This window comes from Coloeus monedula (genome assembly GCF_965178545.1).
Source record: "Coloeus monedula genome assembly, chromosome: 4".
Taxonomy (NCBI): Eukaryota; Metazoa; Chordata; class Aves; order Passeriformes; family Corvidae; genus Coloeus; species Coloeus monedula.
Window position 1 is genome coordinate 59,736,697 of NC_138784.1, and position 20,754 is coordinate 59,757,450.

At 35.0% G+C, this 20,754-nt stretch overlaps 1 protein-coding gene across 1 annotated transcript in view; it reads right to left on the reverse strand.

Annotated features, from left to right (window-relative positions):
- Positions 1-20,754, reverse strand: part of TAFA5 (TAFA chemokine like family member 5) — a gene marked incomplete at both ends in the record, with an annotated part of 426,162 nt that overhangs the window by 190,009 nt on the left and 215,399 nt on the right. The window contains one exon of the mRNA XM_082280365.1: positions 7,238-7,387. Coding sequence (XP_082136491.1) covers positions 7,238-7,387 — 150 coding nt within the window. The remainder of the gene's footprint in view (positions 1-7,237; positions 7,388-20,754) is intronic.

A 20,754-nucleotide genomic window follows, 5' to 3' on the forward strand; every position in this document is an offset into this window, starting at 1 on the left:
TTAGGATTGTTAAAGTTCAGAAAGGCAAAAAGTTCAAAATGAGGAAGATGAGTTATTTCATCTTTTTAAGACCACTGACCCGATTCAAGACCACTGACTCCATTCAGGACACACACTACACATGCTTAATGGCATTTAAACTCATTTCCATACGAAGCAGAGAATGGGAGGTGTTAATGTTATGAATATGCATTTGTGTTTTGGATATTCATAATTTTTGGAAATAAAAAACTTTGTGTTTGCTTGGATCGGGGCCCTGCATCTTAGGGAGCTATCCCACACAGTGCCTGGTGCCAAATAAAACATACACCTTCTAACTCTAAACTGTTAGAGAGTTTTTGTCCATCTCAGTTGGATATTGATATTAGATCGATATTCATATTTTGGTAAATCAGATTAAGTTGTAGACTGAGATGAGGTCACCCCTCAGACTTCTCCAAGATGAACAAAGGGATCTCAGTTGCTTCCCACAAGTCTTGCCCTTAAGACATTTCATTATCTTGGTCACTCTCCCCTGGACAAACTGTAACTATCTGATGTCTGTCTTATATTGAGGCACCCAAAACTGCCACAGTACTCAAGGTGGGGCCTCAGTTGTTTGAGTTTAGGTACCAAATACTTCAGACCATAGTGAAGCCTTTACCTACCCTTCTTCATTAAAGTATTCCTTTAGGGTAGTTATCAATCTGTGTGCTAGCTTCCTAAGCAGGGTTTTGGTTTCTTTTTCATTGGTTGCTTGCTTTTTATGTCATGTGTTTGGTTATTCCTTTTATGGATTCTCAGTCAGGAGAGGAAACCTAACTTGCCTCTCTGTATTTCTTATAGACACTTCTGTGTTGCCACTGATGGTGGAGCTACTGAGATGTTCCATTTTATACTGCTCAGTTTCTGTCTCAGGGTTGAACAGTGCCATTTCTTCCCCAGCAGCACTTCAATCTCTAACTGACACTTGACATTCATGATCCAAGAGAACAAAGGTATTCAATGTGAACTTGTTTCCATGATTTTACTAAGTTTTTGATATTATTTAGACAAGAAATTTCACTCAGCTTCTTTTGGAATGTCATGTATTGTCCTTAGTTTGGAGCAGAAAGCAAAGCAACTGGAATGACACTTCCCGTGCATTTCTAAATGAAAAGTGACCTGAAGTTGTCAGTGTGTCTGTACCATGCATAGAAAAGGGAAGCTCGTGAGTAACAGAAACAATTTTACTTTCATATCAGTAACTAGGAAAATCTGCAGTTCTGATGGAATTGTCTAGAGGTAGTTGAAAGAAAAGAAAGCCTTGTACATGCTCCGGTGCATCTATAAGTACAGATGTATTTGTGACTGTATATGTGGGAGTTAGGATGAGGAAAGGAAGAAAAAAATTATTATTTCTTCAAGTCATGTTGAAAACTAAGTTTAATACCCACACTAGTTTTCCTTTTGGTTTTATTTGTTTTAAAGATACATTTCTTAAATGCAACAAAGTAAAATGTATATTAGAGTGAAGGAAGATTTGAAATATCTGCAATAAAATAATGATAAAATAACATAAATATTACAATAGCAAACATACTAAATATTCTAAATGTCAAAGCGAAAATTCCCATTTCTGAATATAATTATAGTTCTCTTTTTGTCTTTTTTTTTTGCTCCCTGCAATAAGATTCTTTAGAATGATGAAGCTCTCCAGTTATTAAGCAGTTTTGTTTGAAGTGCATGACCTAGGATTCTATTAATGATCAATTCTGACTCCTACACCTCCCTATAGAGTCCTAGAGATAATGAGAAGAGCAAGGAATTATTGATTGAAACTAATGCAGCTTCCTTGTAGATCCTGAGTGTCTGTGTTAAACAAAATCAATCAATGGCAACTGAAAAGCATGTTAATCATAATGCATGAACAAATTATATCCACTAACATCCTATAGAAAACAAGATTGTTACAATGCTTGCAAAAGCAATTAAATATTACTAAAAATTTAAAAAGTAAAAAAAAAAAACCCAAACAAAAACCACCTTTGATTTGTAACACAAGTTGCCTGAACACTTTGAATTCAGTTATCTGAGATATAACTTGTCCAAATTTAAGATTTTTGGATATTGGGACTGATCTCCTGGTATTTCTCATAGCATTTTGTGGACATAAAAGTAACCAGTACTCAAATCCAGAGCATAAGAATCTTCTAATCACAGAATTCAGGTAAGCAAATTAATGATTGCCATCCTAATCTTCTCAAGCAGATAAACTAATTCTCTCTGTCTTGGGGGGACTTTATGATGTGTATCCCATATCTCTGCCCTATGCCCAGAAATTGATTCTTGTGCCTTTCCATGTCTCTAAACTGAGGCTGAGAGGGGGAAGGAAAAACTGAGCAAAACTTTTTCAAAGCAGTTTGCAGCTTGTTCAAGGTCACACAGAGATAGCAACTTTTTTTTCCCCAGCTGCGGCAGGGAAGTGAGGAAGCACCCGGCTTGCTGCGTTCCAGTCAGCTTTTGGCCAGTTTCAGCTTCTTTGTCTCTGGAGAGAGACTGAGAGTTGAACTTTTTTCCCTTCCCTGGAATTTCGGATTTTCTCCCTTTTCTACTGGACTGCTTCAATATCAGAACACATTGGGAGGACTTTCCACTGAGCACAGAGGGCCTGGCCCTGGCCCAAGCCCCAGCTCCCAGGAGACCAAAGGGAGGACTCGAACACTTTCCCAGGTTTTTTCTCCACAGTGAGAGATTTTATTATTTAGCATTATTTTCCTTTTCCTGTGTATTTGTTAAAGAAATAGTTTTTATCTCCTTCACTTTCCTTCGAGGAAAATTTATTTTTCCTGAACCTTGTGGGGGAGGGGTTGTGACCTGCCTTCTCTCAGTGGATATATTTCTAAATTTGGCCAAACTGGAACACTCTCATACCACTTTTCCTCTCATCAGCTGTTTCTATTTTCTGAACAAAATTGTGGTTTTATTTTTTACCTATAAATGTATATTGGACAGAAGTACATGACTTATTGAACATTTAAAAGTTCACTGCACACTTCTCAGGATACTCTACTTGTGTTCTAAGAAAGGCTTTGGCATAACAAATCTTATTGTCAGATATATACAATTCTTGTGAAAGAACACAAATCATGGGTGCATCTGTACACAAACTTTTATCAAAGACTTTTCATCACATACTTTAAAACAAATTAAATTAGCAAAAGTACTGTACAAAACCAAACAGTAATTGTTATCTTCCAATCTCTCACTGGTTCCAGCTTAAAAACTGATGAAGCTTAACTAACACACAGGGAAATTACTCTGGTGATAAACCAGATGCTATGTTGAAATAAAATATCTTATCAAGCTAATGCAACTGAGGTCATTGCTACGGAATTTGATCTCAAAAGTGGGACTGGGAACACTAGTTGCAAATAAAAACAATATAATGAAAAGTGCAGACAAACCACTGTCATAATATCACAAACCCTACAATCATGAATAAAAATTACATCATAGCCAAACATACCAAATATACATTATGACTCTGTGGGTGTAGAAATGAAGCAATCAACACTAAATCAAGCTTTAAATCAGGGTGAATATCGATGCCATTTTTTCAGAATACATTAGCAATCTGCCATAGTTAAAGATTGCTAGAAAAAAATACAAAGTAAATCAACCGTCTCCATCACACGGAAATATTTCAAGAAAATCTCTGTTCTTCATGTTCTGCTCAGACAAAGTCCTAGACACTGTATTTCCATTTCTAAGAATTCCAGTTTTATCTATCTGACATTCACTGTCTTTCCTTTCCTAGGAAAAGACCTTAGGTGATGCAGCAGTGGAAAGCAGAGTGGATTTTGATAATCAACTCAGGACTTACTCTAAGAGCTATGTTGACAAGTGCAATCTCAGCCAATGTTTGTAAGGTTTAAGAGCCCTTAAATTACCTACTCCTTTTGCTGCAAGAATTGACACTTGGATTTCAAAGCTCCAGGAAATACACTACACAACTGAATATATTCTAAGGTACTTCTCTCCATTAAACATTGTACAAATGGTAGTCAGGTACAACAGAATGCATTTTAAGGTTGTAAAATTTACCAGCTTTGATACTGAATTCTTAAACCACTCGCTTGCCAGAAGCTGCAACAAAATTGTTAGCTAGTATTTTCTCACTAGTAGGTTACACTAGCAGGTCACACTTATTATGCATGCTTCCTTCACAAATGAATTTGCATTAAAGGCCTATGGTCTACCTTCACTTAAGAAATAATCTTTTTAAAATCAAGTATATAAAGAATAAAACGAAAAGAACCAAATTTTTGAGGGTTTTTTTCTTTTTGATAACAGAAATGAAATGTCAAAAAGCAGTTATATTCTTAATATCAATTATCATATAAATAAAGAAAAATTTGCAGAAGTACATTCTACATCTACATATATTTAAGCAAGCTCAGAGAAGGATTTATTTGTTTGTTTGAAAAATGGTATTCTTTATTGTAAAAAAAACCAAAACAAATCAGCAATTATGTTTAGTTGTTACATTCCTGAACCAGCAGTGTTTGACTTAATATTGGAGACAAAACCAGCTTTCTCATACATAATTTTATGTAGTGTTCATGTCATGTTCAGAATAAAGCATGAAGTAGTTGTGTTTGAAAAAAATTATTCTAGAAATGTGTATAAAAATATGGAAGAATTCAGTGTGTATATTCTTTAAACTATGAACCTGCTAAATTCACAGATGGATACTTGTCAATCAGTGGCCCATTTATCTGCCAGCTTTACTCACAAGCAGATTAGAGACAAGATAAAGTGCTTGTTTATTCTTTCCTGTGTAATGGTGTTGATGGTATGTAAAATTATTTTTTTTAACTTCATTCATGACAAAAACCTACAGATCAAAGGTTTGACTTTTGTCTTCATTTTAGTCTGGAAACCTGATATGCAGTTCTAGGTATTATTAACATTTTTGAGCTCTGATTACAAAACATCCCTGACAGTGTTGAGGAAAATAAAGTAGCATGTCCTACATATCTTGCAGTTATCATCCTTAGCAAAGAGCTCAACATCCTAATTATAAACATTTCACAAAATAATGAAGAACCATGTTATTAGATCTTAATATTTCACAGAATCAAAGAATACCAGATTGGAAGGGGACCTCAAGGATCATCTGGTCCAACCTTTTTCAGCAAAATACCAGTCTAGACGAAATGGCCCAGCACCCTGTCCAACTGGATCTTAAGTGTACAATACTGGGGAATCCACCAGTTCCCTGGGGTATTTCAATGGCTGTTTTTTCTCATTTTGAAAAATTATAGTTTTGTGTCTAATTGGAATATCCCAATGAGTAACATGTATGCATTATCTTTTCCATGTGACTCCTTGTCAGCCTTAAATAAAGTATTTAGACACAAATGTTAAATGGAAGCTCTATTTTTCAACTAATGAACTTCCCACTTGTTTTTCAAAAGTGAAGTACTACATAAAGAACCTTCTCTGACTACATGATCTCTAACCATGGATGGTGTCATTCAGTTCTCTGTTTTCATAAAATTATAATCAAGCACATTGAAAGTACAAGCAGAATTTGAAACAGACTTTCCTCATGATTTTCCCCGAAAAAATAAGTAAAGAAAGAAAAAATATTTTCAAATATCAAATTAACTCAAAGCTTCCACATTTGGAAAACAAGCTAATGTAGTAATTGAAGGATGAGGTGCAGTCATGTCTTCTCAGTGACATGTACGTTCCAGCTATCTAAATTCCGTCTTCAGACACTAACAGATGTATTAAGGCAAGGCAGACAAAGTGCTTAACAGAGAGTGATACACTTGACTTATCTTAGGCACTTAGGATAAGATAAATTACTCTGAGAAGGTGCCTTTTGCTCTCTGTTGGGTATAAAGAAAAACTGGAGTTACTAACAGCTATCTTCAGATACCCAAGTTACAGCAAATCAATCTAACCATAGGCCAAAACTGACTGAGGAAAAATTATGTTTTGTTCCCATCAGCTGGTGCAAAACTCTTTTTTTCTACCTTAGAACTTTGTTGTTTCAAAGTGGCAAACATATGTTGAATTTTTTAATTGGTAGTAAGCATTTTTCCTAAAGTTACAACTATAAATGACGCAATAAAATCATTCCTTTCTTAAGCAATTAAATCTTATGATCTTACAATAAAACAGGAGAGCAGAATTGCTGGATGTAGTATTATATTATGAAAGAGACAGCTAAGAAACTGTTTTACAGAGTACTAAAAACAGTGAAAGAAAAATGTGAAAATAGAATGTGCATGATGTTCTATATTTAGCTTTGTGGGTTGTCTCTGAAATCTCCTTTAAGCTGTCTTCTTTGATAATCACTGGTAAGACCAAATTCTGAGGCAACAGGAGGGTGTTCTCCACAATATTTTTATCTGAGGACTCAAACCAGCCAGTATTCAAAGCCAATCCATGAATTTATTATGGTTCTATACAAAAGCATCTTTCTTTTTTTTTTTTTTTTTTACTTTTGTTAATGGAGACTAGATAAAAACATATAATTTTACATCATTATTTTCAATATGTCTCCAGTTTCATTTTTAATATGAATGCTTGCTAAAAGCCTTGCAAGGCAGGCCTGTCTTGAAGACTGTCCCACTGTTAACGTAAAAGAGAATTTAATTTGTCTCAAAAAATTATTTCAAAGAGAAACATTTTCATACTTCCCTGTATGCGAGCAGTTTTCCAGCTACATGCTATCAATGCATCTGCAGTGAATCATACAGAATATCATTTTAAAGAGAGAAGAAATACTGGACATGTGAGGTACATTCAGACACTGTATTCCATATATAGCATCAGTGTTTTCTTCAACACCATTAAATATAACACAGGAGCAGTCACATTAGCCTCCCAGTGGCAGAAGACCTTTGAGGCTTGTTTGCTGCATTTTTTTAATGTTTTAAGGAATAAAAACTAGGGGAAAAAAGAATGCCATTTCACTGCGGATTTTATCATCACATGCAGAATAAATAACAGTACTGTGCCCTTAAGATTCAACTGCATATCAAGCTAAAACAAAAGCGAAATTTCCAATTAAAAAAATGTAATTGTAATATCTATACTATTAGTCACTATTACCCTTTGGGTGAATTTCAATGCTATTGCTATTGGTAGTTGGGACAACATGAAAATTTCTTTCGTAGACTGCTTTTGCTTTGGTTTTTTTTATGAGACAGCACTCTTGAATTGGCAGAAACTGATTGAATAGATTTTTGTTTCTTACCATCAACACACGCTGGCCTTGCTCTTGTTGTACCGGCAATCTGTCCTTTTTTACATGCACAGCGAGCTGTTTGTCGGGCTATAGTCCTTCGGGGCTGACTGCTATCTCTGTCCAAAGTAACAATCTCACATGTACCTGCAGCCAGTTGACCTGGAAAAAAAACCAGCAACAGGTACCAGAGTCACTGAATGCACTACAGGCAATCTATTACAGCCGAACAGAGTCACGGCCCCAAGTCACAGCAGACACTCCACAACAAATGGGCAGCCAGCTGATGGATGTAATAAAACTGAGATGACATACAATTTTTCTTTGTGGTGGACGTATGAAACCCTGCAAACTGGTTCTATCAGAAAATGATTATTGTTCCATAACAGCCAATGAGTTGAGGTTACACAAGGTTACTTTTACTTATGTTGGCTAAGTAAAGGAACAATACTTTACAGTAATGAAATTCAAATGGTATGCTCTTTACATACTTTCAGAAAAGAATTATAAAGTATATGGCAAATAAAAACTTCCCCAAATTTCCAGGTGTACAATGAAGTCTTAACTGCTTTGTGTGTTTGTTTTGAAGGAAAAAGTCTTACAAAGCATGCCCATGTTTGCCAAACTGTCAGTCCTTTGGCTCTCGCTTCATCTAAACTGAAAGTTAATTAATTATCTACCTGACTCATATTTGATGTAGCGTTTATTTTTTTTTATTTTACTAAATTTACTATGTAACTGTCAAATGGCTTAAATGACACCGCACCCTTAGTTCAGTAATTACTTATTTTTATTGAATTGTCCAATATGGGTAGCTTTTCCTAAACAATAAAGAAATTCACAACACCTAATTTTGAATTTTCACTATGCTATGAGAGGCAAACAAAAAGTTTGAAAAAATTATTTTAGGAAGAGCATTAGTCTGAAGTTAGTGTTATACTTTTAAAGCGATGCACTTCCTCTGGTACAACCAATAGTAGGCACTTATAAACATATGTATTACATTCACAACTGTGAACACTATCACCGCAGTGTTTAATGGCTGCTGGCAACTAGGCTTATGAGCTATGGTCAGTCCTGTGTTTCTACTCTTTTCCACCCAGTCTGTTAATAAAAACATCTTAGAATAAACATATTGATTAGAGGACTTTATTATATGCTGCTTTTTTCTTTGTTCGCTCAAAAATACTGGATTAGAATGCAGAGGTTTAGCAAGAATGATTGTGGCACAATTTTCTAGAAAACAACAAGGGAGATCCAGCTACACTCAAACATGTTGAACTGAAAAATATAAAAAAAACCCACTATTTTTTTGCCCTGGTGCTAATATATTTCTTTCTGGGTTGTAAGAGATGTATTGCTCCTAAGGAATATAGCTGTCTTGGCAGATCATGTGAAAATAAAGATAATCAGAGGTGTATTTAGATCCTGATGCCTTAAGCCACAAAAACTGAAAGCATAAGTATGACACATGTAAATGTATGGGTTACCACACTCTCCACTATCCATGAGTATCTGTACTATTATTTCTTTCATTACAAGATATGATAAATCATATAATCTAGGTGAATAATTATATAAACTTCCATTTCAGAGAAAAGGAACCAGATTTACAGCACAGTGAAAGCGAATAATGACTATACTCAGAGAAAAAAAACAATGAAGCCTTCTATCAAGGTAATTTGTGAAGGTGAAGAGCTTTCCAGGGACTGCAAGCAGTGAGTATCAATAAGAATACCTAATGGTATTTTCTGCTTTTGGACCTGTACAATTTTAGTTCTGCATTGGCTCATTTTGATCCAGCTGGGCTATTTGTTTTTTTTTCATAATTACTGTTTTCAGAAATGATAATTTCTTGCAGGCATAGTGACCATATTTTCTTTACGAATTTTGAAAACTACACAAGAGTAATTGCTATACACGGACATTTTGCCTGTTGCCTTTCTTTTTTCTATAGCTGAAGAAAATTGCAAGTTACTGTAGAGCTACAGGAGCTCTTATATATGTGACGTAAATATTTTCTCCTGATTGTGTCACAGGCTGCAAAGATTGTAAGCATATTGAGTACTGCAGCACACAGTACATCCTCTGTTACTTGGCTTTAGATGGCTGAAAAGCATGAAAAGTATTAGTTAAGGTTATGGAAGGCCATCTCCAGAGAGAGAGTCATCCTGGTGTAAAACACATCTCTGTCTTTCATTAGGGAGAGGGTAAGTCTGCAGGAGTACCTCACTCAGATGACATGTGTGCTCCTTTGGCTTTTTAACAATTTAATCTAGAAACATAAGGTACTACATGGAATAATGGCACTAAATGAATATGCTTCTTGCAAGTACTGAATTGCAAAAATTAGGATACCTTTCATTTTCAGGGAATTTAACACAGTGACCTCTTTCAAAGATATTAATGAAAAAAGGCTGTTCATCAGTAAGCCTCTGAACATGCTCCACTTCACTCCTAAACCCAGAGAAGAAATTTCAAGGCAGCAATGGGTGGAGTGTCACTGGAGCTTTTCCAATTGAGAGATTAAGAGCTACAGTCCATGAACAGTCATAAAGGCTCCATACTTTCATTATATTTTCTTTATGTTCTTGCAGCACACAAAGCAATTCACCACCCTTCAACCTGAACAAAATAATCTTGGTGGAAAAAAAAGACAAGCATCATTAAAGAACAGAGTCATTCTAGCCTTATCTAAAAGTTTTTTGCTAAGAAAATTTTGGGTTTTATTATTTTATGAACCAAGCATGAAGATTATTTCAGAAGTACGATAATACAGTTTTCCAAGTTAATTAGTAGACATTTCTTTGTTGTGGCTACTGTTATTATATATATGTAAATATTTTTTAATATTTATTTTATAATTTTAATCCAGTAATTAAGACCTCAGTAGCAATTTATTTGATTTTGTATTGTCACCATCTGATTCCTAAGCAGAGAAAAGTTTCAGGTTCTTTAATGCTCTTCTATAATGTTGCACTGCATTCTTAAAATGCCAGTTGATCTCTCCCCTCTCTCTCCCACCACAAACACAAATGCTTCTATATGGAATTATTTCAGGAAAAGGGAAAAAACACAGTATTCTGAATTAAAAATGCAAGTCAAAGTAAACAAAAATCAAAAAACTGCACAGCTGCTAAAATTTTAAATAAAACAGGATTGGGCTTTTGGCTTGTATCTTGGATTTGTTTACAGTAACTACTGTATACAGCACTTCTTTTGTTTTTTTTCTAAATGAAGTCCAATTGTGATCAGTCCTCAAACTGCTCTTTGTGAGACTTTCATGAAGTGTGTTAGACTCAGTAAGTATAGGTACATATATTTACCAAATATGTGGGAAGTATCTCAAGGTAAAACGAGCATATTTTTAATAGATCTTTAGTACTTGCATTCTTGAAATGAAAGAATTTGTTATTGAAAAGTTTAAAAGCAAGTGGCATTTTTCATGCTCATTACTAAGACTTCTCTGTCAACTATATGTCATTGTTAAAAGAACAAAGATTTTGAAAAATCTATATTTTCTGCAGTAGGCAAAAGCCTTAAATAGTAAATATATTTGTATTACATGGAGGGTACTTGGGATAATATTGAATTTTCTGTGGCTAAAAATATTTCTGTTCTCCAACAGGAAATAAAAATCTATATAATCCACATTAATTACAGCAACCAAGTTACAGACTCTTTTTTTTAAATTTATGCTTAAAGAAAAGCAGAAGACTTTACCTAGAATTCATTTAAAGAAATAAAATCAAATTATCAACTAATGGAATCTGGGAGTACAATGAAAGTAAGGCTTGATCTAAATATACAGATTTTTCCAGGGGTTTAGATTTCATGTTCATCCAGAAAATCTACTTGTGATGTGTACATGCAGTATTATATTATATTTTCAGTGAACAATTTTTCCATGCATCACCAATTTGATGCCTAGCAACACAAGCTCTTTTAGTTCAAAATGCATTAAGTTAGATGGTATTAAAATTCTTGGCTAGATTCAGATATGCTTTTGTCAGTGAACACAATGCAGGAGTTGTTTCAAAATCAGATCATAGGAATACATTCAGTAGTTTTCTATTACAATATTGAAGTCTTTCTGACAACAGAGCCATGCCAACTCCTGAGCAGAGCTGAGGATCAACAATTCCTACTGAAATAAGGGGGAACTGAAGTACTTATTGTCACTCATTATCTGCAGTTTGATATTAACCTGAGTAACAAATATTTAAACATAATTCAATTTAAAATATAAAAAGCATATGTTTAAGTGTAATTTCAATTTTTTTTGTCACAAATCCTTCCTCAAAGAGAATGTTCTGAAAGATGCATTACACTGAGCATGATACAATTCCAGACAGTCCAATTACCTTTTCTCTTTCAAATTTAGTTCATAATGAGGGAGATTACATCAAGGAATTGGTTTGTCTCAAAGAACCACACTCACATTTAAGCTAAAATAGTAAAATTTGTAGAAATCCAACTAGCACTAAATAAGAGAGAACAATTCCCACAAAGCTTCTGGGAAAAAAAGTATTTAAAATAAAGTAACAGAGCAGAATTGGCTCAGACAGTATGGGGAAAAGTTTTTCAAATTAATCAGCACAATTTGAGAATAACTATCAAATAAGAACATTGTTTCAATTGTTAACTTATATGATACAAGCGCATTTCAATTTTTCAATAGAATATGTTCAAGGAAATACACTATTTCCCTTTCCTCTTCTCAAAGTCAATCACATTAAAAGCATTTGTTTCCAAGATGTTTCATATATCATTTTGGATCTTATATCTTTTTATTGAAACAAATGTTGTGGCTGTTTAAGCAACAAAACTACACAAAACAAGTCTTCATGCCAGTAAAGATAGATAACGTCTTTAAAATAGTCTTCAGCAGTTTTTCCTGAGGGTATGATTATGCTGTCAGTACAAGACAGGACCAATGTCACTGAAACAAAAACTAACTAATTTGGATAATCGTTATCTGTTGGTGTAACCCACAGGTGCCCAGTATAGTAAAAGCAGTACAATTTTCTCAGAAGTTTCCTTACATTTACTTCATTACAGGTTCAGAGCTATATTTGATGAGAGTCAACATTACAACATGATCTTTGTAGCTTCTCAATCTTAAAAGAAGTGATTTTGAATTTTAGTAGTATTAGAGAAGAATATTGGTCTTAAAAGGTGTGGCTTGAGTGCCCATTTTATGAAGGAAAACTCACTGTAAAACTTAATTAGTAAAAATTATTAATAATGAGAAAAATATGATTAATGCCTTCTCCTTTAAATACTTTAAATATTTTTCAGAGTTCCACTGCAATGAAACAGTACATTATGTCCCCCTAGTAATTACTAATCTTACTGCAATTTTCAGACTACCACTTAGCCATCTCAAGCACATAAACAGCACAGACATTAGAAGGATAGGAAGGAAAATAGTTTTCAGCTCTTCCATTCTGAAATAAGCAGTAAATTTTAATTAAGATAGATCATACTCTTCTAAGTAGTTGCACAGGAAAGAAAATGAAGTCTGTGGAGATTCAAGATACATTCAGGACCCATTTGGAGCTTTCATTTTCTACAAGATAAAAGTAATGCCCTAACTTATTGCACCTGATACTGCTATTGCATGTAATTGCTTAATGTTTTGTTGTATAATTAAGAATAATTTCCCCTATATCTGACTATTAAAAACAGAAGAGAAAGAAAAACAAATTTAAAACCAAATTCAGTAAAAACAAACTGCAAGATTTCATATTACAAATGCAATTCTCAATCAGAATTGGTACACAAAGGGGAATTCCAGACCACAAAAAGCTCAAAAGTCAAGGATGTATGAATAAATGTGGAAACAAGTAATTTGTACATAGGAACCTAGTTCTAACTAATTTTTCCTCCTTTATTACTTTAAAAAGTAATTCATACTGAGTGTGTAGAAATGACAAGGTGTTTGAGTCCTTCTTTTTGAAGTAATTTCTGCCTCTGTGTAAGTCAGTGTGAGCTGCAAATCTCAGCTCCACAGAGCTCCTCCAAGGAGGACCTCCAGCTCCGAGGGCCTCCTGTTCACTTGTCTTCATGCAGGGTTAGTTAATTGCTTCTGGAGGCCTCAATTGGTTACAGAAAGGAAATAAGTGTAGGAATTCAGGATTGAACAAAGCTTTGCTTATTTGCATAAGTCAGGAAGTGGCTCTCATTCTATTACTTGCCTAAAAATATTAAAAGAGATTAAAAAAAAAAGAAAAAAAAACAGAAAAAACCAGAAAAAAAACAGGAAAAAAAAAGAAGGAAAAAGAAAATTAAAAAAAAAAACACAAGAAAAAGTAAGAAAAAATTATTTCTATGCCTTTACCAGCCTCTACATGTAAAATAAACCTAGTCTGCTTATAAAACAAACAGAATAGCCATAGGGGAAAAAACATTATTGAAGGGATGCTGATATTCCTCTTGAGAAAGACAGGAATAAAAAGCACAGGTTTGTCTAAAAAGCTACTGACATTTGTTGGAGCCAGAAGCTGTATGTCGGGAAGGAACAAGTCTGTTGTGTTAGCAAAATATGTCACTGCAGGGAGCATGAAATCATTTTGAAAGAACATGCAGATAAAGTCATATATCAGAAGTAGATATAATGTAGCAGCTCAGGTAAACAGTTTTTAACTTCTCAGGCTTTCTTTTGTACTGTCAAACCACTATCCTAGGATTAGCTGTTTGTTATTCTAGAAGGACTTGAAAACTACTTACAAATGAAACACAGCCTTTAAAAAGTCATTATACAACTGGCCATCCTACTTGTATCAAAATATGGACTGCAAGATTTGGGGTTCAACAGCAGATTTTGGATAAAATTTGGTCCAGTAGGGGTCATGAAGGAAAGAATTAACATACTGAAATTTTGTTTTGTTGAATCCTGTTGATATGTCTCAGTCCTTAAACTGCAGAAATAATAACCCCAAAGTCTAATTACCATCCACTAGGAACTAAGTTATATCCTATGTAACAAGAACTGTGTCATTACTCCGTGCCTGTAGCAGGTTTCAAAACCTGGAGGCCAAAGTAGGCAGCTTAAGACAGCACCTACCTAACACTATCCAGCCTTGTTAACATGCCATATGCTAACTCATACCTATTTATGAATAAGAAATTCAAATTATGAAAATTTTCTGTCATTTTTGTAGGACAAATATGATCACACTAAATAGCCTACTGTCCTGCTAGAGTATCTAAATAATTTCTTTAAAATAAGGCTGCTTATTTTCTCTACTGCCTGTAACACTAATCTTCCCTCTTCGCAAAAGACTACAACCAAAAAACCCTAAAACATTTTCTTTCTAGTAATGGCACTGTAATGCAGTTGTTTTTTTTTTTTTTGGTAATCTAGATGGCAGGCTTACCCTGAAGTCACTAGACAGCAGAGAAAATGTTCTAGTATCTAGGGCAATTATTTTGCCATCTTTTTTGTTTACAGAAAAAGTCCATAAACATTCTCCATTTAAAATAAAGTCTCTCAAGACTTTGTTATGCTGCACTTGCTGCGAACATATAGGTACAACAGCTCACACATAACCACAGGAAAATATAAACTTAGTAACACAGCAAAAGTAAACACTGAAAAAAAAAAAAAAAAGGAAGCTCTGAAGCAAAACAGTATCCATATCCAAGAAGGAAACAAATTTCAAAAATTTTGAATGTCTTACTATACCTGAGAAGAAATATTCCCACTGAAAACTATATGACATTAATTAGAAGTATTATGGATGAATCCAAATCAGAGTCTCACGCTGAGAATCTTGAGCAGACAAAGGATCCTCAAGCCCAAAGCTTCAACAGGCAGAATTTGCATCTCTTGTAGTGTGCCTGCAGTGATCATAAAGGAAGTTTATGGTGCATATGCTCAACTAATCTGGATGCTAGCATGAGTGCTCAAATCAAGCACATCATCAGGACTGGAACAGAACAGCTAGTACCTTCTGTGTCTGTTCTTTCTTCTTGCTTTGCTCTCAGTTTCATCACTGATTCCACAGGAGCAGTTCCTCCATGTTTAACACAGGGTGCACCTCATTCAGGTGCTATGCTGAACACATGGCTACATTCAGCACACAAGCCACACTACTGCAGGTACAGCACCAAGGTAAGAGTTTAAAAATACACATATAGTATGCAAAAGAAATATATCCTTTCTGTTAGAATAATACCAAACTTCAGCACCAACCAGAAGACGTGAACTTGACAGGCTCCTTAACTTATGATTTTGAGTTATGGCTTTCATTTTAAAGGTTTGTCTGAGAACAGAGTTTTACACAAATGTGACAGAGAAGCATGAGTATGTCGGCTATTATTCTCAGATGTTCTGCAGACTTGGAGGAGTGATTTTCTATCTGGGCCAGCTTCACTGCTGCATTTTCCATTTTTATCTGTTTTGCTCAAAATGACTTATGAAACAGGTGCATGCTGAAATGAAAAGTTTTCATGGATAAAATCCATGATTTTTATATCCTTATTTCTAGTCCTCCAAGAAGATAACCATTTATGGGATAAGATTCTCTTCTGCACAACTCAGAGGAGGGTGTCAGAAAAAGAGGTTTTAAGTTGCTCATGTATCCAAGGCTACCCAAACAGTGAGAAGCGAACAGGGACAACAGTCATCCCACCCACCTTTACCAATCAGTAAAGGGCTCGAGATTAGAGACATACACAGCATCTCCTCCTGTGTCCCATTAACCAGGAACAATGCCTTCCATTTACACAACTAAGTGTTCAACAATTGCACACTCACAACTCCATTATTTCAACTCTACAACATATAGAGGGGTTTCTGCTCAAAGAAAGTCCACCATGTATGTTCAAATTAGATGTAGAAATAACCTTGTTACTGAAAACCTGAAAATATTTTAATTGTACAAATCAATTTACTGCTGGACTCAGTGGCTGCAAAATAAACACAAATCTATCAAAAGAAGCAAAAATTATGTGGTATGATATGTGTTCATACCATAGAAGGCAATGTCAAAAAGACTTTACACTGATGACCTTTTAAAAAGCTTTAAGTGAACCTTTTTTATTATTATTATTCCGTCTATAACAAGATCCATCTTTTTATGTACTGCTTATCAGTTTTACTAGGTAATAAAAAGTTAAATTATGCCATCAACTTACCAGTGAATGCCTAATAAATAATACTTCCTTAGTTCAAGGTCCTTAATAAAAAGGAACAAAAACGAGGCCTGACACCATTTTGCTTAGCATTTTGATGAACTAAATTTGCTATTACTCACGGTGTACCATCATGAAATATGTTTTCTAAGACGTAGAATAGACTGTGGTTAAGTTTTCTAAACACAACAAAATATGTACTTGGATAATCTCATACACATATACATACACAGACATTCTTCACAGAAGGATGTGTTGAAGAGTATGCAGAATGCATTGCTTCTCATATTGGCCATCAGATACAAGCAATTTGCTACGGTTCCTCACACAGTATTATTTTACTAATCACACAGAGTGAATCACTAAGTCTGCTCTTTATCATACCATAGTCAATGGATGCAATATCTTTACTTTACAATATACAAGTTTTAGTCAAACCCAGAGAAAAATTTCAAAGCAGAAACTACCTGTGTAAGAAGAACTTCCATTTATTTCTAAGGGAATGCCATATGCAAAAAATAAAAGTCACGTCTGAGTCTGGTATTGGCTATATTTTGCATTGTTTATTCTCACCTGCCTGCTAGAACTTTAACACCACAATGATGACTGTAGACAATGTTTCAGTGTTCTGATTGTGTCTGGTGGATGACACTAAATTTTCCTCCTAAATTTGGGATTAAGTGCATCATAAACCATTATAAACTATATTCGATCTTTTATCAGCTAAGACTCTAATAAGAAAAGCTAAGATGTGAAATTTGATCAGCTCCATGGGTTACACTGAAGTAGCACTGACCAGAATTTTCTGGTGCAGAGGACAAGAAAGCTGTCAAGGTAAAGAGCACGGTGTGTAACTAAATGCTGCTCCTCAAACAGAGGAAAAGCTGAAGGAAAATTGTTAACATTATGGAGAAGCATTAACACTTTCTGCCTTCCTAATGGTGAATATATTTCAGTTGTTTAGATCAGTGATACTGATATTGTGTTTCTGTGGTAATGGTATGAAAGCAGGAGAAAGTATAAAACTCACCGAGAGGAGAATGATCCCACAGGGATGAGTAAAACAGCAGCAAAGCAAGATTTATTGAATGAATGTTTGCACTCACCAGATGTAATAAAACTTGAATGATGTCAAGCAACTAATGTACATATATGAGATATACATGGTCATGTTGACCACTTATGGCCTGCCCTTCTTATTTTAATTTTCCCAATGGCAATATAGAAACCTGAATGAAAACCGAGGGTAAGCTGATAGGAACCAGAACAGAAAAGCTAGCAATAAATATTTCATTAAAAAAGGGTTTCTGAAAGGCCATATAACCTTTGTCTAAATGCCTCAAATCCAAAAGGTATTAGGTTCAAACAAAATAAAGTTATTTTAATTAAGTATAGGTAATCAGAATTTATACAGCAACAGCTAAAGGGAGAGTGATTATGACACTAAGACAAATCCAATCATTCAGACCAAAGACTGGGCAGGGTATCTCTACAGAAAATAGGCCAACACAAGCATGTATTACCTAAGGGGCAAGTAAGCGTGGTGAACTGAATGATTAATCACAGCTGTAACTACGCATCACATTATTTGTGTGTATGTTGATGAACACGTGGATATTTCAGTCTGATGCTGGGGTGGATAACAGCAGAGGGACACAGCAGTTTTGTAATAAAGAGAACATCACAATCCCATATTAAGGAATGTATTAAAAAATTATTACATAGTCTTGGTGCTAAACAGGTATGGCAATCAAAAGGCTAGGATTCAGTTTCTGACATTGTCATGTGTCTTCTGTACTAGCTAACCATTTTGCTCTTGTTAACAGGAGGATAGAACGCTGTTTGCAGTGAAACTACAACCCCATCAAACTCACAGTAGCCCAGAGCTGAAGCCATAAGAATGTAGTATTAATCAAAATTCAGTTTTTCTAATCTGCTGAAACCTAATGAATTAAAGAACTACAATCCTTCCCTACTGTTAAGTGAAAACAGTAGTACATTTTCTGTACAACATGAATCTTTTCACAATGACTAATCCCGTTCCCAATAAAATCAATGGAAGTCTTACCACTAACTACATGGACAAAAAAAAATCAATGGTATAAAAGTCTCCACACTCCCAGCACCAGTCCTTTAACAAATTTGTATTGCATCTTAAATAACTGTCATTCTAACCAAGGACATACATCAAATGAATCCTTAAGCCAACTGAAAGCTCTGTTTTAAGAACCATTCACTTTGTATGACTTTGTATGTACCCCAAGCCATGGCAGCAGCTCGGAACAAAGGTGCCCTGAGATCAGGAGGTAGAGGTATATGTAAAACCAGAGGCACACTTCTTCAATGTTGCACTTGGCTATGCACTGTATGACAACTCTACAGTCTCTATTTTTCTTGGAGTAGATAACCTCCAGGCATCATTCCAACCTAAATCATTCTATGATTAAATGATGAAAATAATGTTCCAGAATACACTAGTGTATGCTGCGGGTATAAATGAGTACACATGGTGTCTATACTCTTGTATGCATAGCTTCTTCCTTATGGCTGTTGACATTTTAGTCTTTAAAACACGTTGGACACACCACATCTATTCTAGCAATTTCAAGTAGACAGTCTCTCTTTTCTACTGTTTCCCAATTTCAGATATTAATATCAACAAAACTTCTCTGCTGATATGAGAGAAGCTTATTCCAAAGTCATTACATTTAATACCTGATTTCTGGTATCTTCAATCAAATGAAGCTGGTCGCTGTTAGAGAAGCAAACACAGTAACAGATCCAAAGACTTAATAAGAGTAAGGTGTACAAATAAACTATTTCTGACAACGCTAAACTCCTTAAGAGAATATAGAACTACATGTATAAATGATATAAATATTGTATATATGTAGTATCTGTATGTATAATGCAGACTATAAATTGTGAATACCTAGAAATGGTAGGGGGATATTCCATACTGAAGAAATTTAGAAATGTACAGATCCAGATTTAGTCTGTCCAGATCTTTCTGTAGAACCTTCCCACCCCCCAGCAAATAGATACTTCCACACAGCTTGGTGTCATCCATGAATTTACACTCAATCCCATCACCCAGATCATCAATAAAGATATTGAATAGGGCTGGGTCCAACACTGATCCCTGGGGGACACCACTAGTGACAAGATGCCAACTGAATGCAACACCATTCACCATCACTCTCTGGGACTGGCCATCCAGACAGTTCTTAACCCAGTAAAGGGACCACCTGTCCAAGATGTGAGCTACCAGCTTTTACAGAATGCCATGAAAAATGGCATTTAATGGCTCCCTTTTCCACTTTTGTCTGATAGTCCTTCCTACTAACTATCCTTTTCACCAAGCCTAGCAGTAAAGACAAGAATAAAAGTCAAGACTGGATTGCTTGCTTAACCCTTCACATAAACTTATGCATTGTCAGGCAAAAGTATAAAGCCTAGAAACTCTCTCTCCTTCCTTTTAAACATTACGTAACTGATATCTTGTATCCTACACAGAGAGAGTTTCATAGTGGTTACCGAGATTGGATATGCGTTCCTACACGCATAAGTGCATGGCTATACACACAACCACAGATGCATGTCACACCCTATCCTGTCCTGGGATAAGCCATGTCTCAAGTTTTTTGCCTTCCTCTTATTAGAAAATCCACTTGTAATGGTTACTGCATGATCAGTATGCAACTGGGAAAGAAAAAGAAAAAAAAGAAACAGTAAAAAAGAGAAAACCCTCAAGCTGTCTAGGCAACCAATCCTTCCCACATTGCAAAAACTCTCAAGTAGACTTTCTTGGAGTTGGTGAAAAATTAGAATCTTTGCCAAAGTCCCTTGGTGACAAAGGAAATGGATTTTGATATTTAAGCCCTAAACACAAATTAGAACCAGCAAAATATAAAAGAGAACAAATCTATTTAATAATCTGATTACTTTTTACCTTCCATTTTTCCAGTGATGGGGTTGTATCCAGAGACAGTGTAAACATTTTATATTGCCCAATACAAGAACCACAATAGAAGAGTGTAATTAGCCCTGGAAAGACATTCTTGAGGAAGTACTTTGATTTCAAAAGACTGTTGGAGTGATTGTCACCCCTGCTGTGCTTGGATTCTCTCTTGATGCGCATAAAGTGTGAATGTAGAATGCATTATTATGAAACTCACTCGTCCTTGCATTTGTGTGCTCATTGCTTTGCCATCTTGTGGTAACCAAAAATAGAAACCTACAGAGCAGCACATAATTCACACTAGAATAATGCTGCCGTATCTTTTAATGAATTCTTCAGTGCATTTGCTGGAAATCTACAACTCAAACAATGTTCTGCATTTTGTCATTTATTTAACAAATGTGCAGTCATTTTCCTTTTAAGAGAG